This window comes from Chlorocebus sabaeus, chromosome 5 (genome assembly GCF_047675955.1).
Source record: "Chlorocebus sabaeus isolate Y175 chromosome 5, mChlSab1.0.hap1, whole genome shotgun sequence".
In the NCBI taxonomy this organism is placed as follows: Eukaryota; Metazoa; Chordata; class Mammalia; order Primates; family Cercopithecidae; genus Chlorocebus; species Chlorocebus sabaeus.
Genome location: NC_132908.1, coordinates 5,067,376 through 5,093,890, shown reverse-complemented (window position 1 = coordinate 5,093,890; position 26,515 = coordinate 5,067,376). Strand labels below are relative to the sequence as shown.

Genomic DNA, 26,515 nt, shown 5'->3' with positions numbered 1-26,515 from the left:
GCACCCGTAAGGCCCCTGCCAAAAAGACCTTCCTGAAGGCGCCGGAACTGCGAGAGCGCCAGTGTTGGCCCAAGGCCTGACCCGACGATCCCAGGGACCCTCGCCCTAACCGGCCCCGCCTCCTGGGCCCCAACCCCAGACTCGGCCCCGCCCGAAGCTTCGAATCCTGGGGCCCGCCCCTGGCCCCGCCTCGGCCGACCATGGCCCCGCTCCTGGGCCTGCCTCAAACCCTCCCCAAGTAACGCCTCCCGAACTTGAGCCAAAATCCGACCCTCTCCTCAAACTCCTCCCCGCTGCCCACACCCTGGACCCCTCACTCCGTCTCGGCCTCGCCCCAAGCCCAGCTCCGTCTGGGCCCCTGAGCCCAGCCCCGACCGGCCTCCCAGGCCCTGGGTCCCTCCCCGTACCGGCCCCTCCCTAAGCTCCGCCTCCCAGGGCCCGAGCAGCGCCTGGCCACGCCCCAGGGCCCGCCTCCTGAGCGCAGCCCACAACGGGGACTCGGCCCCGCCTCCCGGAACCCAGGTCCTGGCCGTGTACTACGACAGAGTCAACGCCCCGCCCCGGGCCCGCCTCCAGAGCCCTTCTCTTGGTCTGGCCTTAGCCCCGCCCTAATACCTGTCTACTGGGCTCTGCTCCGTCCCACCTCCTGAACCCAATCATCGTTTAGCCCTGCCCTAATGCCCGCCTCCAGGACTCATCCTGCCCCCACGCAAGGCCCCGCCTCCAGGACGCCACCAACCTGGACGTTTCCGAAGCCCCGCTTCCAGGATCGCCGTATCCTGGCCCCGCCCCAGTACCTGCCCCAGCGAGGCTTATCCTGGCCCTACCCCAGGCCTCGCCCTCTTGGCACTCATTCTGGCCCCACCCCGGGCCCCGCCCCAGGGTCCGCCCCCGGGTCCGCCCCCAAGTCGCTCCACCTGGCCCTACCCCGGGCCCCGCCCCCTCTCTGCCCCGACGCACTGCCTCGGGCCTGCCCATTCTTCAGTCCAGGCCCGGCTTCCGCCCGGTCTCCCGGCAACACTGCGGCCCCGCCCACGTCATGGCGCCGGAGGAGGATGCGGGGACCGTACTCTTGCTGCAGTGTTTCGAGCGCCGCTTCCTGGCGGCGCGCGCGCTGCGCTCCTTCCCCTGGCAGGTGGGCGGCGGGGAGCGCCGAGAGGCCCGCGGGGCGCGGGGAAGTCCAGGGGCAGACGGGGCGGGTCTCCGTGCTGAAGCCCCCGGCGCTCCTGCCACGTGAGTGCCTGGGCTCCCGACAGTCAGAGCCGCGCGTCCCGGTCCCCGTCCCCGGGGCCTGGCCAGAGTCGCTCGCACCCCTCCTGCGGCGGAGGCTGGGGGCGGCTCCACGGTCGGCTGGGGGCCGCCGCGCGCTCGGTGTGGGGTACAGTTCACGATCGTTTTCACGACTTTTTAAAGGCAGTAATCGTTCTGGTCACTGGGACACAACTGACATCACCCATTCTAAAAAGTCAGCGCCCTCAGGACCGCGGGTAACCACATTCTCCCGAGCGCGGTGACCAGATCACAGGTGTCCCTCGTGGCTCAGTGTTCTCATCTGTACATCGAGCACTGCACAGAATCGGCTCATGCGCTGAGGCTCTCACGCCTGTGATGGAAGAGACAGAGAAGGGAGGGGGTGGCCTCTCGTCGCCCGGGGGACCTGCCATCCACAGGACAGGCGCATGGCAGGCAGCAGCCTCCCTTCTGCCAGCAGAGGGGCTTAGTGCACCCGGCCCCATTTGTAATTCATGTGCGGTGAGCTCACTGGGATGAGGCAGTTTGGATATCTATTCCTCCCTGGGTCTGCCCCATTTTATGGGGTGGTGCTTAATCATTTGCGTTATTCCATTGACATAAAATATTTAGTACTCAGAGATCATTTCTGGTCTGGAGAAATTTGTGCATTTTTAACCCAAAATAGAAACCTTCATAAAAGCATCATAGGTCTCCATTCAGTATTGACTATAATTGTTCACATGCCCACGCTGAATGCTAATGGACTTACCCTGAACACCCACGAGGTGGGTACTATTATTATCACTCACATTTGACCAGAGGGATTGTTTGATCTGGGTACAGTAGTTGAGAGTTCAGACCCAGGAGACAGCCTGCCTGCTTCAAATTCCGGCCCAATCCCTGGCCCTGTGTGACCTTGGGCAAGTGACTGCATCTCTGTGTGCTATTGTTTTCTTATTAATAAAATGGGGGATATAATGACACCTACCTCTCAGGGTTGAGTACAAAAGCCTGTGGATCAGTGCCTAGCTCATGGGAAATGCATGTTGGTGTTAACTAGTGTTTTTATTCAGTCTCCAAATGTTTAATAAATGCCTTCCGTGAGCCAGGCACCATGGATCAGCAGTACCCATGACAGATGAGGCTCTGCTTGCGTGGGAGAGCCAGAGAATAAACAAATAAATGAATGAACAAGAAAAGACCAGAAGTGGCTTTAAAGCCAATAAAACAGGGAAATGGTGAATGCAGCAACTGGGGAGAAGAGTCACCAAAGTCAGGGAATCAGGGAAGCCTTCCCCAAAGAGGTGACATTTGAGCCTGAGTGGTGAAGCAGCCAGGCATAGGAAGGGCTTGGGGAACAGGATATGCAAAGGCCCTGTGGTGGAACAAGCCAGCGGTGGTTGAGGAACAACAGCAAGGCAGCCAGTGTGGCTGGAGTGGAGTAAGCAGGGTGGGCCAGGGGTGAGGGAGAACAGGTCACAGAGAGGGATTAGGACCAGGTCTTGTAGGGCCTTTTATGGCATGGAAGGAGCTCTGAAGTAATGAAGTGCCTTGCCCTGTGTCACATATGAGCCAAGAGAGTCTGCCTAACTCAGGAGCCAAAGCTCACTGCTGGGCTTGAGGCCGCTGTAAGAGGACAACGTAATCCAGGCTGATATAGGCACATTCTGCATTTCCACTTTAACTCAGATGGCAAGCCCATCAAACCTTGGTGCCATGGCTGCCCTGGTAATTCCTGGCTGACCCATGCAACCAGGGAGGTGGCCCATGACCCGGGTGGCAGCTAAGTAGCCAGGACTAATGTGGCCAAGAGTCAGTCTTCTAGCCTTCTTCCTGTGACTCATCCAGGTGCACCCTGTGACATCTGAAGGTCAGGCTTTCAGCCGCCGTGGCTTCCACTTCCAACTGGCTCCACGTCCGCAGGGAGAGATCACACAACGCTTTGCCAGCACATTCTATTGCGTGTTTAATGTTCCTGTGAATGCGCCCTTGAGATTTCTCTCTCCCCTCCACACAGAGCTTAGAAGCAAAGTTAAGAGACTCATCAGACTCTGAGCTGCTGTGGGATATTTTGCAGAAGGTAAGAATCCCAGAGTCCCTCGGACTCATAACCCTGCCTCCTGAATCTCTCCAGACCTAATAGAAGAACCACAGGTGTGCTTGTACCCTTTAAAAACACCTCTCTTCAAAGAACAAACCCATTGAGTCAGCACTGCAGGCGGGTGTCAGCACCTCCGACAGCTCCAGCTCTTTCGTTTTCTAAGACTTAGACAGAGACATCAGAATATACAAAAATCTGCATGAGAGAGGGGAATCTAGGGAATGTTTTTTAAACCATCCACATCCACAGCAAAAACAGAGATGACAGGTGCAAAACAGCTTCTAGCATTTGGGAGATGCTCAGAGCTTTCTTTTTTGCATACATGAGACCTGTCCTGCTCACTCCTGTCTCTTCTAGACATAAATTGGCCCTTGCTTTGCCCAGGGTGGGGTTTGGACTCAAGTGCATCTGCATGCAGGTGAGAGGCAGGATCACCACCCAGCCCAGCTACAGCCTGACCCTGGCCTTGTGGGCCAAGTGCAGATCACCCTGCATCCTGGATCTTCACCTTCGAAGGGCCATGAGCCCTTCTGAAAAGACAGAACAATAGACTCCCTCCCAGAAAGAAGCGCGGCAGAATACATTTTCCATACAAACTCAGGGGAGGCAGACATCCTCCACCCCCACCCACCCAGCCCATCCTGGGAGCCCTGGTGAAGAATCCCTGTGCTAGAAGTGAACCAAGGTCATCCACATGGAAAACATACAGCCACAGCAGGGAAGACTTTCAGAGCAATACAGTAGGTCAGGGCTTCGAGCATGGAGATACCTGAAGTTATCTCGCACCCTGCTCTGAGTTTCACCCTGAGCCTCACCCTCGTGGGTGGTGAAGCATGAAATGTAGGGAGAGCTGCTTTAAAACCCAGCAAAAGGCTGGACACAGTGGCTCACACCTGTAATCCCAGCACTTTGGGAGGCTGAGGTGGACAGATAACCTAAGGTCAGGAGTTTGAGACCAGCCTGGCCAACATGGCAAAAGCCTATCTCTACTAAAAATTAAAAAATTAGCTGGGTATGGTGGTGCACGCCTATAGTCCCAGCTACTCGGGAGGCTGAGGCAGGAGAATCACTTGAACCCGGGAGGCAGAGGCTGCAGTGAGCCAAGATCGTGCCACTGCACTCCAGCCTGTGCAACAGAGCAAGACTGTGTCAAAAAAAAAAAAAAAGAAAGAAAATGAAAAACCAGCACCAGCCTGAAGGGCCTGTGTGTTGCGTGGGGTACTTTGCTGCCCTTGGGCAGAATCTGCGTCCCTCCCCACCAGCAGACACTGTGGACCATCTCCTCCCTCCCTCCAGGCTCCTGTTTTCCTGCCATCCCCACTCCTGCTGCACCAGTCCCTCTGCCCTCCTTTCCAAGTGCCAGGCCATGGCCACCTCGGAGCTTGCACTGGCTGTTCCCACTGCCTGGAACTTGCTCGTCCTGCACTTAGCTTCTCTCGGCTTTAGCTGGACTGTCACCCTGAGAGTCCCCTCCCCCTCCATCTTGTCCCCAGGGACACACGCTCCAAGAGAGCAGGTGCCCAAGGGCCTTCCCACCTCTTTCATAGAGCCAGACAGTTGGCGACTGTCCTTCCTGCGAACCCTGGTTCACACTGGCTCCCCTGGGAGGGAGGTGGTTAGGGCCCACATGCGCTGTGTTCCTGCTCAGAATGGGTGTTAGAAACAGGCCATAGCTTGTGCCGCTACAGCAGAAGCATTTTTAGGAAACGGCTTATATCTTAAGACAAACTTCAGATGCGTGGGGCCAGAACACTGTGTCCATCTACATCTTTGCTGAGGGATTGGGTAGCCCGGAGTTTGCCCTCTGCTGTGTTGGCTTGAAGCTCATAGGAGACTTAAGAAGGGGTCTCCCCAGCAACCAACGTTCTGTCCTTTGCCGTAGACTGTGAAGCATCCTGTGTGTGTGAAGCACCCGCCGTCAGTCAAGTATGCCCGGTGCTTTCTCTCAGAACTCATCAAAAAGGTCAGTTATCGGCAATGTCCGCCCAGTAGCCGGACAGCATAGCCACCTGCGTGCTGGAGCCCCCGTCCTTCCCGGGCCCTGGGCCTGCTTTGCAGACCCCAGCATGGCAGGCGCCTCCCAGGCAACTGGCTGCAGCTGGGTGTGACCCACGGGAGACAGTGCAGGGCGGGAATAAGGGGAGGCCAGCGTCTCTCCCTCACTCTGCCTCCTGGGGTCCCTGCAGCAGCTGCTTCTCCGGGGCCCCAGCTCCTAGCATATGGATTCTCATTCCTACCACGCTGGCCCAGCCCACGGCACTGGAACCCTCGCCCACACCCTCTGTCCTGCCCCGCCCACACCCTCTGTCCTGCCCCGCCCACACCCTCTGTCCTGCCCGCCGAAGAGTTTGGAGTTTCCTGCTCTTGTCCGTCTCTGGGTTGCGCCACGGGCCCCTGAGGGAAGGTTTAGCTCTTGCCATACCTTTGGAACTAGTTCCCCTGCTGGAATCAGCTCTTTCCTGACTGATACAGGATGGATTTTATTTTTTACTTATTTATTTATTTACTTATTTGAGACAGAGCCTCACAGTGTTGCCAAGGCTGGAGTACCGAGGCGCAATCTCGGCTCACTGAAACCTCTGCCTCCTGGGTTCAAGCAATTCTCATGCCTAGCCTCCCAAGAAGCTGGGACTATGGGCACACGCCACCACGCCTGGCTAATTTTTGTATTTTTAGTAGAGACAGGGTTTCACTATGTTGGCCAGGCTGGTCTCGAACTCCTGACCTCAGGTGATCCACCTGCCTTGGCCTCCCAAAGTACTGGGATTACAGGCGTGAGCCACTGCGCCTGGCCTAGGATGGATTTTAAAGATGGGCCCGAACATGCAGGTTTGACATGAGGGAGGATGTCAGAGAGGCCGTTCCTCAGTAGGCAGTAGCAGACCTGCTGAGTAAAAGGGCCACACTTGTAGCAAATAAACAATCCCCTGCTTCTCCAATACCCGCTTTCTCCCTAATCCTTCCCAAAGGGTACATCTGTGGTCGCCAGCAGGTCTGCCCTGTGCCACCAGCAGAGGGCAGCAGTCACCCAGTGTACCCTGCTGCTGCCCTGTGAATCGTAGGCGGGGGCCAGCCGTGGAGAAGCCACCTGCTGACAGCCACGGCCTGCAGCATGGGCCGCCCTCCCAGCTCTGCCTGGGCGCACTTAATAGCACCTTTTGTTCTCCTCCTCTCTGTGTTGGATCCAAACACAGAGCTCTGTCATGGTCATGCAACAGCTCTCACGGAATCCTTGTCTCCTGCCCTAGACTACCCTAACCCTACCCCCTCAACACCTGTTGTTGAAGGCCCTCCCATCCAGGTTTCCCTGCCTAGTGAATTATTTTTTTTTTTTAGAGACAAGGTCTCTGTTGCTCAAGCTGTCCTCAAACTCCTGGGCTCAAGCAGTCCTCCCATGTCAGCCTCTAGAGTAGCTGGGACTGTCGGCACACACCACCACACCCAGCAAAGTGAATATTTTATATACCACCTGGCCAGTATTACACCATTCCGTCCCAAATCTCCCCTCCAAACTTGGTGAAAATCATCTGGCCATTTTTACAGATTAGAACGAAAGCAAACAAGCTCTCTCTCTGTCTGCCCCCAGCACGAGGCTGTCCACACGGAGCCTCTGGACGAGCTGTACGAGGCGCTAGCGGAGACCCTGATGGCCGAGGAGTCCCCCCAGGGCCACCGGAGCTATCTGCTGGTATGAGAAGAGCACCCTCCTCCCCCTCACAGCCCAGATACCCTTCCTGCACAAAGTGAAAACACGGGTGTGGGTTCAAATCCTGACTCACCCATTCTGCAGTCTTAGACATGAGGTCTGTTAACCTCCTTTAGCCTCAGTTTCCCTGTCTGTAAATCAAGCACTTCAACAACAGCATGTCTCGTGGGGTTGTTGGGCATTTGTCCAGTAGGTAACACACACTACCTGCTTCACAAAGACCTAATGCCCAGTCCTCAAAGAATACTTGACAGGGCCAGGCACGGTGGCTCACGCCTGTAATCCCAGCACTTTGGGAGGCCAAGGCAGGTGGATCACCTGAGGTCAGGAGTTCGAGACCAGCCTGCCCAATATGGTGAAACCCTGTCTCTACTAAAAATACAAAAATTAGGCCGGCGCAGTGGCTCAGGCCTGTAATCCCAGCACTTTGGGAGGCTGAGGTGGGCGGATCACCTGAGGTCAGGAGTTTGAGACCACCCTGGTCAACATGGTGAAACTCCGTTTCTACTAAAAATACAAAAATTACCAGGGCGTGGTAGCAGGAGCCTGTAATCCCAGCTACTTGGGAGGCTGAGGCAGGAGAATCGCTTGAACCCGGGAGGCGGAGTTTGCAGTGAGCCAAGATCGCACCACTGACTCCAGCCTGGGTGACAGATCGAGACTCCATCTCAAAAAAAAAAATAAGATAAAACATAGATACAGAAAACCACCAAGGAAAAACATAGCACACTGAATCACCACAAGGCAGCCGCCCCTTCATAGCCACACCTGGCCCCTGGCCACCACTGACCTGTGCTCCATCACCAGAATTCCATCGTCTCAGGAAAGTTCTATGAATGGAATCCTGTGTGGCCTGAGATGAGCGTCTTTCATGCCGCGTGATACCCTTGAGGCCTGTGCAAGCTGTTGGCATGTCAACAGTTAGCTGCTTCTCATTGCTGACTGGTGATTGGTCCTGTCATGGTTTATTCAGTCATGGGGTGGATGGCTACTTGTCTTCTAAGCCACTTGTCTTCTGATCGTTAGACTGATTCTCTCGCCCTCTCTCGGCGCAGCCCTCGGGAGACTGGGTCACGCTCTCCGAGAGCACAGCCATCATTTCCCACGGCACCACGGGCCTGGTCACATGGGACGCTGCCCTCTACCTTGCAGAATGGGCCATCGAGAACCCGGCAGCCTTCACTGACAGGTGACCTCGGGGCACAGGGCGGGGCACCGAGGCAGGCTTACCCTGGTGCAGTCGCAGACACGGTCCGCTTTCCTTCTGCCAGGACTGTCCTAGAGCTTGGCAGTGGCGCCGGCCTCACAGGCCTGGCCATCTGCAAGATGTGCCGCCCCCGGGCATACATCTTCAGCGATTGTCACAGCCGGGTCCTCGAGCAGCTCCGAGGGAATGTCCTTCTCAATGGCCTCTCGTTAGAGGCAGACATCACTGCCAACTTAGACAGCCCCAGGGTGACAGTGGCCCAGCTGGACTGGGACGTCACGACGGTCCGTCAGCTCTTTGCCTTCCAGCCAGATGTTGTCATCGCGGCAGGTAATGCCCAGCCCCGGGCACCCTGCGCAGGCGGTGTCCTTGCAGCTCCACCCAGCTCTTGGCTCTGGGAAAAGGGAACAAGGGACGCTGTCGGGCATGGACATGATGGGGCTTCCAGAAGAGTTACTCTGGGCCTCCAGGGTGACATCAAAGGACAGGGGTGCCTCTTCAGGTGACCTTGAAGCCACAGCCCTCTTGTTGGGGACAGGCATATTCCCGTTACAGTCGTCACCACATGGCTGTGTCCCAGAGCCATGCCCTGTGTCCTTCAGAGACCACAGGAGGAAAACAACCACTTTTGGGACAAGGACAGGGCCCGTGAGAGAAGGTGGTGGTTGGCTGGGCCACCAAAAACCCCTCGCCCCTGACAGCACACTCAGTCCCCTCTCTGGTCGAACAGAGCTCGGCCTGTGACCCTGGGTCCCAGCCCTGAAACCACAGGCCAGGGACACAGGCCCTCCCCTGCAAGCCAGCACACAAATCGGCAGACGCATGAAACACGACGTTCACACCAGGGTCAGGCTTTGCGTCATTCAAAGCCCTCTAGATAGGCTGAGAACCAGAGCTGTTTTTTAAGGAACACCAGTGAGTCTGGAGACTTTTTTCTTTTGCTTTGGTCTTTTGCAGCTTTCTCTACTAAGGGTTCTCCTTTTTCACCCGGGTAATTGCGTTTCCATCTAATGGCACAAATGGTCAAATGGCATCTAATAGTCTCATATAACTGCTGCCTCTCTGGTCTCGCCCTGCGGCTGAGGTCAGCATGACCTGGAACGTTCCGCTGGTCCCTTTCAGTAACCTGAAGCTTTCACTGTAGATGTGCTGTATTGTCCAGAAGCCATCATGTCGCTGGTCGGGGTCCTGAGGAGGCTGGCTGCCTGCCGGGAGCACCAGCGGGCTCCTGAGGTCTACGTGGCCTTCACCGTCCGCAACCCAGAGACATGCCAGCTGTTCACCACCGAACTAGGTGAGCCCCCACGCCCGCCTGGGCCTGCAAGGTCCCCAAGCTGTCCCTGCAAGACTCCAGTGGAAGTGAAAGAACTTGGCACCGGGGAAAAGTTAGGATGCCCCACACCCCCACGCCATGCGGGGAACTTGGGCAGAGGCTGGCGAGCAGGGTGGGCTCAGGGCATGGGGGGGCTTGGGGCAGGAGGAGGGCAGCTCAGCACAGGGAGGGAGGGTCTGAGCCCAGCAGCCCTACTGTGTGCTTCAGAGCAGAGTTCCCTAAGCCCTTGGGCCTCGGTTTCCTCATCTATAAAATGGAGGTGGCGGGAGAGGCAGTCGGGGTCAGGGCTGGACACAACTGTGGTCTGCAGGATGCTGGAGCACAGGCTGTACAGGCAGATCCACCACGCCACTGTCCTGAGCACCCAGTCAGTGGAGGACGAGCAGGGTGACTACAGAGAAGGGGAACTGGCCCCGCAGTGGGCCAGTCACTGTCCTCAGAACTGACATTTGTCAGCCCCCAGCACCTGTGAGGGTGTGCTGTCATTGTCCCATCTAACAGACACTAGGGCACACGGAGGTCAGGCGACCCCCGAGCTCCCGCAGACTGCAGCCCGGCCGCCTGGCTCCCGCGCCTCCACACTACACCCATGCCCCCCAGTGCCACCAGCCTTTGCCCCAGCTCCCCCTGAGCAGAGCCCCTCCTGGCAACCGTGTGCACAGATGCACCCGCAGCAGCCTCTGCCTGCACACAGAGACACAGACGACCCAACGTCTGTCCACATGGGGAGCCTGTTAACTACAGAGCCAACAAACAAGCCAGCACACGAAGGCACACTGGGTTCCACGAGAGTCCCGCACGACCGCGCACAGGAGGCTGGCCAGGCACGGGGCTCAGGCCTGTCCTCCCAGCACTTCAGAAGGCTAAGGCAGGAGGACTCCCTGACCCCAGGCATCCAAGACCAACCTGGGCAACATAGTGGGACCCCATCCCCACAAAACATACCAAAACTAGCCGGGCATGTTGCACACGCCTGTGGTCCCAGCTACTCGGGAGGCTGAGGTGGGAGGGTGGCTTGAGCCCGTGGGGTGGAGGCTGCAGTGAGCCGTGATCTCACCACTGCACTCCAGTCTGGGCAACAGAGCAACACCCTGTCTCAAAAAAGCAAAAAAAAAAAAAAAAGGAAGTCTTTCTTCAGATACTTACGTGAAAAAAATACCTGCAATATGGTTTAAGTGAAAATAGCAGTGCCAAACAGCACATATAGTATAAGCCCCCACCCACCTTTTTTTTTTTTTTGAGACAGAGTCTGGCTTTGTATTGCCCAGGCTGGAGTGCAATGGTGCCATCTCGGCCCACTGGCACCTCCCACCTCCCAGGTACAAGCTATCCTCCCATCTCAGCCTCCTGAGTAGCTGGGACTACAGGCGCGTGCTACCACACCCAGCTAATTTTTGTATTTTTTTGTAGAATCGAGGTTTTGCCATGTTGGCCAGGCTGGTCTCGAACTCTTGACCTCAAGTGATCTGCCACCTCAGCCTCCCAAAGTGTTAGGATTACAGGCATGAGCCACGGTGCCCAGCCCCATTTTTGTTTAAAAAATAATAATAATCACCCACACATGGTTGTGAGTACCCATATTCCCAACTACACAGGAGGCTGAGGCAGGAGGATGGCTTAAGCCCAGGAGTTTGTGGCCACCTTGAGCAACATAGCAAGACTTCATCTCAAAAAAGCATTTATCACAATAATCATTTTCACATTAGTAGACCTATAGAGGAAAACCTAGAATATATATATGGCAGGCTTGTCCAATCTGCAGCCCAACACAAATCTGTAAACTTTCTTAAAATAGTATGAGGTTTTTTTGTGATTTGTTTTTCTTTTAGTTCATCAGCTATTGCTAGCGTTAGTGTATTTTATGTGTGGCCCAAGGCAATTCTTCCTCTTCCAGTGTGGCCCAGGGAGGCCAAAAGATTGGACATCCCTGATATACACGTTAACAGAAGGATGATAGAGACTTCTACACGTTCACGTCTGTACTACTTCATTTTTATAAATACGCATTTTCCACTCGTAACAAAAAACTGTAAATGAAAATCATCCCGGGTCACAGCATCTCACGCCTGTAATCCCAACACTGTAAGAGGCTGCGGCTTTGGGAGGCTGAGGTGGGCGGATCACCTGAGGTCAAGAGTTCAAGACCAGCCTGCCCAACACAGTGAAACCCCATCTCTACTAAAAACAAAAATTAGCCAGGCGTGGTGGTGCACGCCTATAATCCCAGCTACTCGGGAGGCTGAGGCAGGAGAATCACTTGAACCTGGGAGGCAGAGGTTGCAGTGAGCTGAGATTGCGCCCCTGCACTCCAGCCTGGGGAACAGAGTAAAACTCCATCTCAAAAAAATAAAAGAGGCTGAGGCAGGAGCATCACTTGCGGCCATGTGTTCAGGACCCCATCTCTACAAAATAAAAAAACTACCGGCATGGCAGCGCGCACCTGTCATCCCAGCTGCTTGGGAGGTGGGAGGATTGCTAGAGCCTAGGAGTCGAGGCTGTGGTGAGCAATGACCGTGCCACTGCACTCCAGCCTGGGTGACACAACAAGATCGTATCTCAAAAAAAAAAAAAAGCAAAAATCACTCTGGCTACTGGCTCTTCAGGCATCTGTGCTTATCAGAACACCAGCCCCTTCTAAGCTTTGTGTGTGTGTGGTTTTGTTTTTTGGGGTTTTTTTTGTTTTTGTTTTTTTGTTTTCTTGAGATGGAGGCTTGCTCTGTCACTCAGGCTGGAGTGCAGTGGCACAATCTCGGCTCACTGCAACCTCCGCCTCCCGGGTGCAAGTGATTCTCCCGCCTCAGCCTCCTGAGTAGCTGGGATTACAGGCACCCGCCATCATACCTGGCTGATTTTTGTATTTTTGTAGAGATGGGGTTTCACCATGTTGGCCAGGCTGGTCTCGAACTCCTGACCTCAGGTGATCCGCCTGCCTCGGCCTCCCAAAGTGTTGGGATTACAGGCGTCAGCCACTGTGCCTGGCCGCTTTCTAAGCTTTGTGAAGAGTGGATTGACTGAGCAGCCAGGTAGATGTGGATTCAGATCTCTGCTTCTGTCCCACTATGCCACGCGCTGGGGCAGACACGGGCAGAGTGTGGAGCGCGGCACGGTGCCTGCTGCTAGCCACTTCTATGCAAAACCAGATTTTTGCTCCCATCCTGGAGGCCAATTCTAGGTACTTGGGTGGGCCTGGGAACCTGTGAACCAAGTAACCTGACTTGGACACCCCCCCACCCCGCCAGGCCTGTTCTAGCAGCCCCACACAGTAAGCTAATGTCCTGTCCTGAAACACCGCCATCCTGCAACACATGTGCTCTGTTTCCAGGCCGGGCCGGGATCAGATGGGAGGCCCAACCTCGTCATGACCAGAAGCTGTTTCCCTACGAGGAGCACTTGGAAATGGCAATTCTGAACCTCACACTGTAGGCCTCACACACGCCTTCCAACGTGACTGTGAGAATCAAGTCACTATCGTGGGAAGAATTTTTATATGGGAAAGCGGATAAAACTTTCAGTGGACTGGAATGTTTGAAGAATGTTCAATTCCAAACCAGGAACCACAAACTGCCCTCTAATAAGACATTGGCTGTCTAAGCGTGGGGGTGCCCCCTTTCTCCCAGCAGTTCTGGTTCTTAAGAAAATCACCATAAATCAGACGTGAACATTCTGGCTCCAAAAATAGCATTTTCTTTGCGCAAATAAAAACGTATGTATCAAGTATGATGTCCCCCAACGTGGACACACTCGGCTCCTCACAAAGCCAAGCCCGCTGCAGCTGCCACATCCCTGGGCTTACGGTGCAGCAGGTGCTTTTTTTCAAGACAGGAATCAAAACGTTAGGAACACGGCAGAAAGGCGACACCTGCAGACCAAACACAGGAGGAGGAGTCCTGCAGAGGTCATGGGGAAGTCACAGAACAGTAATATGCTAGCAGGGGCATGGGGCGTGAAGAACAGAAGAGAGGAAATGTTTCTGAGCCTCCAAAGAAGAAATCAGGGCCAACCACAGCTTCCGGGGTCCCAACCAATTCATTCACCAGGCGGCACCACTGCCGTCATTTCAGCTACTGGCCACTGGGAGGCGCTGCTTGAAAGGGTTTGCCCTGAGACTCCCAAGAAGCTGTAGGGAGGGCAGCCGGGGTCCTGGGGTTTTAGCCTCTGGCCCAGGAGTCATGTGTCCATAACCAAAGGCAGCACAGTCTGCACCCAGCTCTCATCCCATCGGAGCTGCTCCGACTCCCGCAGGTTCTTCCGGAACTGGTTTAGCTTGCCCGCAGGATCAGGGAAGTTTGAGAAAAGCATCTGCGAAAAAATAAAGAGCAGAGCTTACCTCATTGCCTGTCCCCACCCCATCCCAGGTCCCTGACCCAGCAACACCCCCTCCCCAGCCCCTAACTCCCTCACTTGGACCCGAGACCCTTCATGCCCCAGCAGCGCTCCGCCTCCACCTTGACATCACGCTTTCTGGAAACTTTCCCACATATCCCACTTTCCCACACTTGGTGCCCTGGAGCACCTCCCAGCCTCTATATGCTGTGACTTCCCCTGGAGCACCCTCCTCTCGGCCTCTGGCCAACACAGTCCCATGCATCTGTGCGTAACAAGGGGGTGTCAGTGTTCTTTTCAGCCTCGCTAAACTGTCTGAATCAAGGATCACAAACTACAGCCTGCAGGCCAAATCCAGCCCACAGCCTGTCTGTAAATAAAGTTTTATTGGAACAAAGCCACACCCCTTCATCTACAGATGATCTGTGGCTACTTTCACACCACAGCAGAGTCCCATGGTTCTGACAGAGACTGGGGGACCCAGTCTAAATGACTTCCGACCTGGACCTTTACTGAAAATCCTGCCAATCATTCTGTTGGCAAGAAATGATGTGTTACTTTTTGCAACAAGAAACAAGTAACCTCTGCAGAATTCCACTCATCTTTGAAGGCTGGTCCCAGAAGCTCCCTTTGCCCGCCTACCTGATCCTGATCACTTCCTGAACTGCAGCCCGGCCCACCGGCTCCAGCATCATTTGTGGAGTGTCAGCTCCATAAATCCAGAGGGCAGGTTGGGGGGTGTGTCCTAACTTTCCCCAGCCTACTGTACCAAAATGGGACAGCAGAGTAGGCTGGCCTCTGACCTCTGCTCCCTCCCTAGCTTTTCCGCCAGACCCCACATGGTCCCACCCTGGCTGTGGGAAGCAGGAATCAGGGAGCGTGGCCTGGTGCCAGTCTCCAGAACCCTCCCCACCCTGGCATGTGGCAGACATGGCTACCTGCAGCTGAGCTGCCAGTTCCTCGGAGTCCTCAAAGACTAGGCCGTTTTCTTCATGCTTCACCAGCTCATGTAAACTGCAGGGAGAACCAAGGGAGCCTCAGAGCTGCCTGCACAAGACACCAGACCCTGGGGTGCCCGCCTGGGCTCCCACCCCCCCACGCTCAGGCCAGGCTGGGGGTGTGGTTTCCGGGAGCTAGTTCTGAGATCTGGCATCTGAAGGGTAGAAAGGCTGGGAGGGTTGCACATCAAAATGGCCAAACCGATTTAAGGAGGGAGCCTTAAGGAGGGTTTGTACCTTCTATGCTGGATGCTCTTCACGGACTGGAGAATTATTTTTGCATGCTTTTCTTAACTCCATGGCCATGGAACAAGGAAAGGCAACCCCCTGGGGACTGGCTCAGCACATAAAAGATGACTTTCCTAGGGTACCAGGTATGATCCCCACATTTCCCTGAGCTCAGCTCACATGAGGGGCGCATATCCCTGAATCCCATCCAGGGGCCAGCTCCTGAGCAGGGGCCAAGGACTCAGCTTGCGCGGGGCTACTACTTCTAGAATCTCTTCTAACGCCGCCCTTCCAAACGCCCGTCTGTGCTGGGTGGAGTGAGGCCAGAGCATGACACTCATTTAGCTGATTCAAACCCACCATGTGAGCTTGGCCAAAAGGGACATGGCGGGAGAGAAACAAAGAAAACCATGTAAGCCTGCAGGCAATTCCCGCCAATTCCACTCTAGGAGCAAAAGCCCCAAGTGGAGTTCTAGTATTTAGGATGCTTTTTTTTCATATTAAGTTGGTGCAAAAGTAATTGCCATTTTTAGTGGCAAAAACCGTGATTACTTTTGCATCAACCTGAATGTAACACGAGCTCTAAATGGAAGCAACGACTTCAGTGAGGCTCAAGCCCAGCCACAGTAACCGCAGGGCTCCTCCTAGTGGCCTCCAGTGTGTGCTGCACTGACCGACGGGCAGGGCCTCACTGTGGGCAGCTTGCTCTGCACTGCGTCCCCCTCAGTGGTGGATCTGCCAAGCTATCCCCAGAAAAAGTCGGGTTCTGCTCCTACCACTTGAAGTTCACGGCACACACAGGCAAACAGCACCCAAACATGTCCACCACCTTCATGGGCAGGTCCAGGCCACTGGAGGACGTGTGCAGACAGACACCCAGGTCTGCCGACCCTGCTAGGCAAGAGGGGTGCGGTCAGAGCGCTGGCCTCTGCCCTGGGAACACAGATCCTCCCAGCACAGTGAGGCAACACCCCCCAAGGGGAGTGAAAATCGGAAAAGGTCCCCGACAGCCCCAAACACAAGTGGCTTAAGCTGGCCAAGCAGCCACACAGCCTGGCTGGGACATCTGAAAATGTAAGTTGACACTTTTTCTACGTAACCACAATTTGGTTTTTTTGTTGTTGTTTTGTTTTGTTTTGAGACAGTCTCACTCTGTCACCCAGGCTGGAGTGCAGTGGCACAATCTTGGCTCACTGCAACCTCCACCTCCCAGGTTCACCTCCCACCTGTAATCCCCGCATTTTGGGAGGCCAAGGTGGGCGGATCACCTGAGGTCAGGAGTTCAAGACCAGCCTGGCCAACATGGTGAAACCCCATCTCTACTAAAAAAAATACAAAATTAGCCGAGCGTCGTGGCAGGTGCCTGTAATCCCAGCTACTTGGGAGGCTGAGGCAGGAGAATCGCTTGAACCCGGGAAGGCGGAGGTAGAGATGAGCCAAGATCGCACCATTGCACTCCAGCCTGGGCTACGACAGTGAAACTCCGTCTCAAAATAATAATAATAATAATAAACCACAGCACACCCACCACAAACCAGCTGTCACTGTGAAAATAAAGCCAAACAGCTTAACATTTCTAAAGACTAGCCCAGCACTTAGGGAGGCCAAGGCAGGAGGATCACTTGAGGTCAGGAGTTCGAGACCAGTGTGGCCAACATGGTGAAACCCTGTCTCGACTAAAAATACAAAACTAAGCCAGGTGTTGTGGCGGTCTCCTGTAATCCTGTAATCTACTCAGGAAGCTGAGGTGGGAGAATCGCTTGAACCCAGGAGGCGGAGGTTGCATGAACTGAGATCATGCATTCCAGCATAGGCGACGGAGCGAAACTGTCTAAAAAAAAGACCAGCTAGAGAGTCCTGCCAGGAAAAGGCCCTCAGACTCCAACTGCTCTGTTCACTCAAGGCTGGAAGATGCGGCTCTAGAGACACATCAGGACCAAGCCGACTCCCCACTTGGAGAAATCAACGGGAATGAGACGGAGGCGAGGGAGAACCATCTCACTGGCAGAGGCGACGCTGTTTGACACATCGTCCCTGTACCTCCCAAAGCCACTGCCCTCCCACACCTGGGCAACAGTGGCCCCAACCCCAGGCCCAGCCCTCCTGCGGGAAGGAAGAGGACTGAATGGAGGGCGTGGCAGGCTGAAAGGAAGTGGCCTCCTCAAACCCCTTAGTAAACAGCCTCTGGGGTCACCTGGCAGGGAGGGCCTGGCACACCAGGAAGTAGCCTCCTCCTGGGAGCTCAGCCAGAGGTCTCGGCAGCAAGTGGCTGTCCCCAAGTGGCCTCCAGAGCCACCTTTTCAGGAAAATTCCATTCCACCCACCCATTTCCCCCACTGAAGGCCCCGCCTCCTCCTGAGCCTCCTGCCGGCCTCTCACCTAGAAGCAGGGGGTAGTCCTCGGCCTCCAGCCAGGGTGTGCAGACCTGGACGCGCTGGAAACACTTCTGCTGGATGAGGCGGCTGTAATGCTCCCTCAGAGGCCCTTTGCCTTCACAGAGAAGAGCAGACACTGCCATGGACCCATCTCTGTCCCTGTCACATGGCCCCAGGCCCAAGACTCCCCCCAGGAGGGATCCCTTTCCCAGAAGCCCCACCCCTCGGCAGCTCCAGCCAGGCCCCATCCGGGTCCTTCCAGAAGCAACCCAGGAGCCCCAAGCCCTGCAGAGGTGTGCACCCCGACCCCTGAGGCACAGCCCTGCACCTGCAGCCAGCTGCCTCGGGCTGCAAACACAGCGGGGCAAGCACTGGCCTGGCACCTGACCGCCCACTAGATGGACCCAGCCTTTTGTCTATGTTGTGCACAGGGGACACGAGGACTCCCCCTGCCCTGCCAGAGCCCCCAGAGCACATGGCGTGGGTTCCAAGCTACTCCTGGGAGCCTAGAGGCCAGAGGAGGGAGGAGAGCAGGACCAGTAGCTGGCCCAGACCCTGCCTCTTCCCACACCGCTTCTGCTTTTCTCCTTCTTCAGTGAATCACCTCGAAAGTGCTCAGAAGCAGTAACTGTGGGACAGGGGCTCTTCCGTTTGAAAAATTAAAAGAGGCTTGGTTAAGGCACCAATGACGTGGCCAGGCACAGTGGTTCGTGCCTGTAATTCCAGCACTTTGGGAGGCCAAGGTGGGTGGATCACCTGACGTCAAGAGTTCGAGGCCAGGCTGGCCAACATGGTGAAACCCCATCTCTACTAAAAATACAAAAATTAGCCGGGTGTGGTGGAGGGTGCCTGTAATCCCAGCTACTCGGGAGGCTGAGACAAGAGAATTGCTGGAACATGGGAGGTGGAGGTTGCAGTGAGCCGAGATTGCGCCATTGCACTCCAGCCTGGGCGACAGAGACTCTGTCTCAAAAAAAAAAAAAAAAAAAAAAAGACACCAGTGATGTAACAACAACAAAGAGATGCTTGAAAACTACTGACAAAGTAAAAGCCTGGTATCTGCAGATTCAAATCTGGGCTCCCTGCCCGGCTATGAAACCCCCTGAGCCTCAGTTTCCCCCATGCCAAGCAGTATAAGACCCTATGGCAGAGAGCTGCAGTGAGGATTAAAGAGACAAGATCATGGGAAGTGCAGGATAAAAGCCGCGTGCCCCTCCCCGTCCGCCATCCCCCAGCCAAACAGACACCCAGGGTCCCGGGCAGTACCTGTTATCACACAGACGAGAGAAGGAAGGTTGTGTCCATCAAGAATCAGTTGTTCAAACTCTGTGTTTAAAAAAAGAAACAAGTCTACATGGAATTTGTGATAGAATTTTTTTTTTTTTTTTCTGACACAGTCTCGCTCTGTCACCCAGGCTGGAATGCGGTGGCGCGATCTCAGCTCACTGCAACCTCTGCCTCCAGCGTTCAAGTAATTCTCCTGCGTCAGCCTCCCAAGTAGGTGGGATGACAGGCGCCCGCCACCATACCTGGCTAATTTTTGTATTTTTAGTAGAGACAGGGTTTCGCCATGTTGGCCAGGTTGGTCTCGAACTCCTGACATCAGGTGATCTGCCTGCCTCGGCCTCCCAGAGTTCTAGGATTACAGGTGTGAGCCACCGCGCCCGTTCAGAAAAAAATGTTTAAATAAACAATAGCCAGAGTCAGGCGGAGAAAGGGCACTGCTCTGGCGGGGAGGCCACCAGGCTCTGTGAGACACTCTCCTGGAGGGGGCATATCGGCCTGAGAGCCTGGTCACTCAGTGACCCAGTGGGGATTCATAGCGGCCCACCTCCACCACCCCTGCTGTCCCCAGGCTGCCCCACCCAGTGGACCGGGACAGGAACGTGCTGCAGGCCAGGCAAGCAGCTCACAGCCCAGGGGCCCCCAACAAACCCAGAGCTCCTCACCGCAGCCACACACCTACTTTCTAAAGCTGCCAGCAGGATGGAGAAGTCTTCGTCCTCTACAAGAAGAGAATTGAATGTCAGGGGCCTGTTTCTAGACACCCCTCTTGCAGCTCACATGCCCTCCCCTTCTCACTGAGACCATGGTGGGGCGGGGGCATGCAGGACTGGCAGGGGTGAGGCGAACACAGGTTGGCCAGGTGCCCGTCACACCAACCCCAAGTGCCCCAGGGGTCGTGCAGACCTGTCCAGCTCGTGCTGCTGACCAGCAGGGCCGGCCGCTCGCGGAGACGTGTCACCAGCCCGCTCCCAGCGTCCCGCTCCGTGAAGGCCGACCGCTCCGTGGCTGGGTCCTCAGGTTCTGAGCTGAAGGAGCAGGAAAAAAGCCTGTGAGAGGCCACAGAGCAGGCCCAGGACCCAGGACAGGCATCTCCTGCTGTGGTGAGGCCTGCAGGCTCCGAAAGGTTGGGGTGCCCAGCCGTATCAGCAGTACCAGGCCACCCCTGCCATCTGAGGCCTGGGCTTGCTTTCTCTAATATTGTTGCTGGGTGCTAAGGTTACAACAGCAAACAAGACTGACTCATTCCTTTTCCCCACGGGACTTACTGTCTTATCATCCCCTGGACTCAAGATGAGGGTGCTGGGGTGCCCTCCCACACCACCCCGGCTTACCCAGGGCACACCTCAGGGTGTGTGGACCTGCACAAAGATTCCCTCCTCAGCCCCATGAGACACCCCAGGGAACACACAGGTCCACAGATCCTGCCACAGACCTGGGAACCCACTGGCAGGAGAGTAAGACAGCGCAGGGGTCCACAAACATTTCTTAAAGGGCCAGAAAGTAAATACTTCAGGCTTTGTGGGCCACAGGTTCTCTGTTCTGCTGTTGTAGTTCAAAGGTGGCTGTAGACAACTCAGAAGGGAATGAGTGTGCTGTGTCCCAGTGAAACTTGATTTACAAAAGCAGGAGACTGGCCTGTAGCCTTAGTTTGCCAACCCCTGGATGAGTGGGTTCCCAGGTCTTCAGTGAGAAGGGGAGAGCCCAGGGCAGTGGCAAGCAGGAGAGAAGGCAGCTGAGGATGGGAGACCTACCGGGCCCTGAAGGGAGAGTGCATGCCGCCCAGCTTCATGAAGAGCCGGTGCTGCAGATCCAGAGGTGTCTCTTTAAAGAAAGATGCCGGCTTGTCGTAGACAGTCACAGCCCTGCAATGAAATCATGGCGGGGCTATTGGGAGGGCTGCAGAAAGGCCTCAGGAATAGAGGACTCACAGGCTCCAGGAAAAGAAGGCGGCTTGGGGAATCCAAGTCTCAGACGATGACAAGAAGCCTTGCAATGACTTGGGAATACACAGAGATATCCTAGGACCAAAACTGCCCGGACCCCCTGGCTGGCTGGGAAAGAAACTCTGCCCCTTCCTCCCCCGGCTTCCTCAAACCAGGGACCACCTCCCAGGACCTCAGTATTTCAAACTGCCTCGCCAGCACGGCCGCAGCAGGCAAGGCAGCTCTCACTGCAGCCAATCAGGGGCCCTGTGCCTCTCCCAGGCCGCCGTGGTCCCAGGCCTTGGTACCTGATGCGCCAGTTCTCCGCCAGGTCTTCCCGCATGGCATTAGTAACGCACAGGTTCAGGTGGGACAGGCGCCCAAAGAACCTCTCGTACCTGAAAAGAGGGATAAGCAGTCAGCAGAGCCATTGACAGGCCTCCGCTACCACCACCACGTGACTCGACATCCCTCAACAGAGAAAAGGCCACAGAGCTGGGAGAGTCTGTACTCCCTGAGTCCCACCTGTGCCAGTGCTCTTTCTTTATGCTGTATACACCTTTCTTTATGTTGTGTCATTTGTTGGCTTAAATACAATCACTTTGAAAGGAAACTGAGCTCCAGCCTGGGCAGCAGAGCGAGAGTCTGCCTCAAATAAATACATACAAATTGAAAAAATCAATAAAAGGACACTGTGTATCACTGCCAAAGTGGACATCCTCTCTCTTGCTGTAAAAGGCCTCACTAGTGGATCTCAGCCACCTGTGCCACCACTGCAAAGGCTGTAAGGCTACGGCTTGCTCTCAACGTGGGGCAAAGGGATTCAGTGAACGCTGTACATGTTCTCTCCTGATGGAGACTGAGCCCTGATCGCAGGGGAGAGCCGGAACAGGGCATGAGTGATATCGCCGCCAGGGTATCATGGCCTGTTCCTCTCTCAAGATGCGGAGAAAGCTCGGAAATGAGGTTGCCTGGGATGACATTTTGGTCCTCACACTTAGCTGTGTGGCAGGACGTGTAATCGTTCTCAGCCTCAGTTTCCTAACTTGTAAAAGGTACACCCTCCTAAGGTGCATGGAGATTGAACGAGGTAAAATACAAAAAGGTCTTGGCCGGAGGATTGGCATGCAGCAGGCGCTCACCATGAAGCATTTTGCTCAGTTTGCTCAGTTGAGCTGTTTGCTGCTGCTGTCACCACTGCCAGTGAACAAACTCATCAGGGCAAATGTCACAGCCAGCCAGTGGCCCAAGGCTGGAAGTACACACAGAGGCTGGACATGCACAGAGGCTGGATGTGCACATGAAGGCTGGCTGTGCAGAGTATAACAGACATGTTATAGTCAGGCTCAGGGTACAGCAGACAACCTTCCCAGCTCCACGTCCCACCGCTACCACTGGCCCTTCTTCCCTCCCTGTCTCATCAGCTACAGCAACTGTGGCCCACTTCTCCAGCTCCCAACAGCAGCCCTGGGTTTCAATTTGGGAATCTGCCCTCACACACCCTCTGTCCATGGGATATGGATGCTCCTGAGACCCAGCTCTTCTACTGGAGCACTTGCCCCCTGGCCTCAATAGGCAGATCAGAGGAAGGCAGGTAACCGACATGAGCCAATCAGAGAGGGCTGCCCTCCCCACTGAGCCTAGGTGGGGACGAGAGCTAGGAGAGCTCCGGGAACCACCACCAGAAGGGAGTGTGGACACAGACATGAGCTGGGTCCCAGGGACACTGCTGAGCTCGAAACCAACCCTTTCCCCAGACACTTCCATTTCATGGGCCAAAAAATGTGGTCCTTTGCTGAGGCCTGTTTCTATCACCTGGAACCAGCATTTGGCCTGATTCACCAGCCTCACCCCGCCTCCTGCAGGGCACACAAGGAACCAGCTTCCGGAGGCCCACAATGGCCTTTCTTCTCACTCATCCTTGAGTGGTTTGGGGGACGGTATTTTACCCTCTTCCCAGACTCTCACCACTTGGCCAGCAGAACGAGGGGGTGGTTGGGGCCATGCACCAGACCCATGATGGAGTAGCCATAGTTGTGCCAGTCAATGACGAGCTTGCTTCCACAGAGGCAGCCCACGAACCAGCAGACAGCAATGCTCGGCAGACCTGGGGGGTTCTAGGAAAGATAAGAGACTTGAAGAGGAGGAAACCCAAACCATGCTCGGCAATAAACCAAGTAAAAATAGTCACAACACACACGGTGATGAGTCTATTACCTTTACAGCGCTCTTGATAATAAGCAGGAGAAAGACCCTCCCACCACCAAAATAGGTGTAAAAAGTCATAAAAGAAACAATGGGCCAGGTGCGGTGGCTGATGCCTGTAATCCCAACACTTTGGGAGGCCCAGGCATGAGGATCATTTGAGCCCAGGAGTTCAAGACCGGCCTAGGAAACACAGTGAGACCTCATCTCTACAAAAAATTTAAAAATTAGCCAGGTGTGGTGGGACACGCCTGTAGCCCCAACTACTCAGGAGGCTGAGGAGGTAGGATCACTTGAACTCAGGAGGATGAGGCTACAGTTAAGCTATGATTGTGCCACGGAACTCCAGCCTGGGTGACAGAGCTAGACTCTGTCTCTAAAACAAACAAACAAACAAACAAAACAAAACAAACAGAACCAACCTGAAAAGTCCAAGACCATCAATAATTAAGGAGGCAAAAAACAGAACAAAGAGATGGCATTTTTCACCTGTCAGAATGCAAATTCTAAAAAAGTCTAACGACAGCTGGTGATGGTAAGCATGGGGGAGAAGAGGCACCTCCACTCAGCAGTGGCCAAACTGGCCCAACCTTACTCTAAAGCTATCCAGTAACATACACATCTTTAAAATGCATCAACTTTGACTACACAATTCCATTACTAGGAATTTATCCTAAGAAAGAAACTGGACTTACGCAAAAGGCATACACTCACTGTGCTTGGAGCTGCACTATTTGTAAAAGTAAAAACAAAATCAGGAAGAATCTGAGTATCCATTAACATGAGACTAAATACATGTAGTATGGTACATCACATATTGGAATTCAAGGCTGCCTGTTAAAAGAGGAAGGTGTGGAGCACAGTGGCTCATGCCTGTAATTCCAGCACTCTGGGAGGCTGAGGCAGGTGGACCACCTGAGGTCAGGAGTTCAAGACCATCCTGGCCAACACAGCGAAAACCCATCTCTACTAAAAAAAAAAATTACAAAAACTAGCCAGGCATGGTGGTACGTGCCTGTAATCCCAGCTACTCAGGAAGCTGAGGCAGGAGAATCACTTGAACACGGGAGGGTGCAGTGAGCCAAAATCGCACTACTGCACTACAGCCTGGGTAACAGAGAGACTCCATCTCAGGAAAAATATGATAAAAATAAAAAAATAAAATAAAATAAAAATAAATAAATAAAAGAGGAAGGTGCTTCTATATGTTAAAAATGGATTTGAAAAAAGAAAAAAAAAGGTATTCTTCAGCTAGAAAAGAAAGAAAAATTTTTTAAAGAAAAAAAGTGATCAAGGGAAGAGGTTAAAAGTATAACAAGAGGCCAGGCACAGTGGCTCACGCCTGTAATCCCAGCACTTTGGGAGGCCAAGGCGGGCGGATCACCTGAGGTCAGGAGTTCAAGATCAGCCTGGCCAACATGGCGACACTCCATCTCTACTAAAAATACAAAAATTAGCTGGGCATGGTAGTGGACACCTGTAATCCCAGCTACTCAGGAGGCTGAGGCGGGAGAATAGCTTGAACCCAGGAGGCAGAGGTTGCAGTAAGCCAAGATCACACCATTGCACTCCAGCCTGGGCGACAAGAGCGAAACTCTGTCTCAAAAAATATATGTGTGTGTGTGTGTATACATATATGTGTGTGTATATATATATATATACTACAGAACCAGACTGACTACCTACGTTCAAATCCCCTGATTCCACCACTTCCTAGCTGTATGGTGATGGCCTACTTACAGAGCCTTTCTGGGTCTAGGTTTTCTCATCTAAATGAGAACAACCTTAAGAAACAGGTTCTTATATTACCTAAATGTAATACTTCTTAGGGTTACTGTGAGGACTAAATGAATTAACACATGGAAAACACTTAGATACACAGTCAGTACAATGTAAGACTGTAATGACACAGCATGGACAGGTGCCATAAATAGACACATACCATAGGCTCCTATTCATGTCTTTAAACGCCTATATACACAACACACACACACACATATGAATATGCAATTTATTACCAATTTGTGCATGTTTAAAGACTCACATCTTTAAACTTTTATACACACAACACACACACGTGAATATGCAATATATTACTAATTTGTGCTGGAAAATAAACTGTTAACACGGTTCTCACAGAGGGAGGCAGAGGCTGATACACACCTGGAGAAAGATATAGTCACCTGGCTCCCTCCACATCAACTTCCACAGCAAGTACATAGCCTGAAATACAACTTTGACTCCGTACTGGAAAACTCGGGGCCCAACTGCAAGTCAGAAAACACCTGTGACTACCAAAGGAGCGACTGGCAATCTGCAAGGCTTTTCAAACACACACCCCTTGCCCCCAGCCCACAGATTCAGAGGATTCTGGAGTTGACTGCATCCTACCTGCAAGACTCTGAAGTTCTGTCAACCCCACGATCTGAATTCTGTTGTTCTGCAGGAGCTCATCATGGGGTTTGGAGTCTGAAAATGAGAATGATCCCTTTAATGTACCAGAAGCAGCAATCTAAAGTCAGATAATCTCCCAACTCAGGCTGAATCACGCACGAAGAGTGTTTTGGAAAGTAAAATATTTCAAAACCTCTCTCTGTTCCTCACTAGCCAGAACAGAGAATGCGGCCAATTCTTGTTCAGATTCCTCTAGATAGCCCACAGAGGGAGGGCCTGAATCTTACCTACCTTCACTTAACACGATGCCTGGCAAACAGTACGTGCTCAATTAAACTAATCTAGATTCTCTGGATAGTGGAATTTTCCCACCACAGAGCCATCCCTGGAAGTCCCACTCTACCCCATCACCCTAGCAGACTCTAAACAGGGATTAAAGGCAACTAGTGCTGTTCCCACTTCTCCCTGAGATGGGGTTGAGCTACCCTCTCAAGATACCAACGTGGAGAATAATGTAGGAGCAGACACCGCTGCCCTGCACACTGTGGGTAAAAGATGGACATGAAGAACAAATGAAACATTTGTCTGCAGAGCTCTGCGTTGAGGGATGAGGAATGAGATATCCTGTCAACTCAGACATAGCTTGACAAGAGTAGCTGCACACAGACGTAGCTACCAGCACTAGCCCTGGAGTCCCACGCACCTGGGTTTCACTTACTAGGAGAATTACGTGAGACCACGCAATGGATTCACTTAACACATTTCTGACACGTGGCAAGATTAACGCCGGCTATACCTAGTGATCCACCCAGAAAAGGCTGGGCATAACCCGCTCCTCCAATCTCGGAGAGCTGCCCAAAGGCGGCGACAAAAGCACTTCCGCCTCGACTCCCCAGGGCGGTTGGAACCGAGGATCAAAGAATGACAGAGCATCCTCCCTCCCAGACCCTTGGCCACTCACTGCAGAACCCCAGGAGGGTCACCGAGAAGCCGTGCATGGCCAAAGACAGCGCGTGGTACTGCATACGGGGGCTGCGGCCCACGTCGCCCAGCACCACGGCTACTACATGCCGGGCCGCCTGCCTCCGCCGCCAGCGCTTCCATCCTCCCAGCAGCAGCAGCGGCAACAGCAGACACAGCGCCAGGAAGACCAACCAGGACGCCGCCATCTTGGCGGGCCCGCAACAGTCACGTGACCGCGCT

At 54.1% G+C, this 26,515-nt stretch overlaps 2 protein-coding genes across 4 annotated transcripts; one reads left to right on the top strand and one right to left on the bottom strand.

The window, feature by feature from the left end:
• The first annotated feature begins 982 nt into the window (after positions 1–982).
• On the top strand, positions 983–13,297 carry EEF2KMT (eukaryotic elongation factor 2 lysine methyltransferase). Its single transcript, XM_037989872.2, has 8 exons — positions 983–1,135; positions 3,251–3,313; positions 5,217–5,297; positions 6,921–7,022; positions 8,096–8,229; positions 8,312–8,577; positions 9,392–9,541; positions 12,903–13,297. Exons 1-8 carry the CDS (start codon positions 1,040–1,042, stop codon positions 13,001–13,003), a joined length of 993 nt encoding a protein of 330 aa, XP_037845800.2. The 5' UTR covers positions 983–1,039; the 3' UTR covers positions 13,004–13,297.
• ALG1 (ALG1 chitobiosyldiphosphodolichol beta-mannosyltransferase) lies at positions 13,242–26,515 on the bottom strand. Of its 3 annotated transcripts, none has more exons than XM_007984858.3 (13): positions 26,274–26,513; positions 25,310–25,387; positions 25,082–25,185; positions 22,682–22,830; positions 21,022–21,111; positions 20,543–20,653; positions 19,695–19,816; positions 19,471–19,509; positions 18,771–18,830; positions 17,509–17,619; positions 15,906–16,020; positions 14,842–14,917; positions 13,242–13,879 (listed from the first exon to the last, which is right to left on the bottom strand). In XM_007984858.3, exons 1-13 carry the CDS (start codon positions 26,479–26,481, stop codon positions 13,748–13,750), a joined length of 1,395 nt encoding a protein of 464 aa, XP_007983049.2. In that variant the 5' UTR covers positions 26,482–26,513; the 3' UTR covers positions 13,242–13,747. The 3 variants fall into 3 exon arrangements, with proteins under 3 accessions (XP_007983049.2, XP_007983065.2, XP_072871264.1); XM_007984874.3 differs by lacking the exon at positions 26,274–26,513 and adding an exon at positions 26,031–26,131; XM_073015163.1 differs by lacking the exons at positions 13,242–13,879; positions 14,842–14,917; positions 15,906–16,020; positions 17,509–17,619 and adding an exon at positions 17,626–18,467 and having other exon boundaries at positions 26,274–26,515.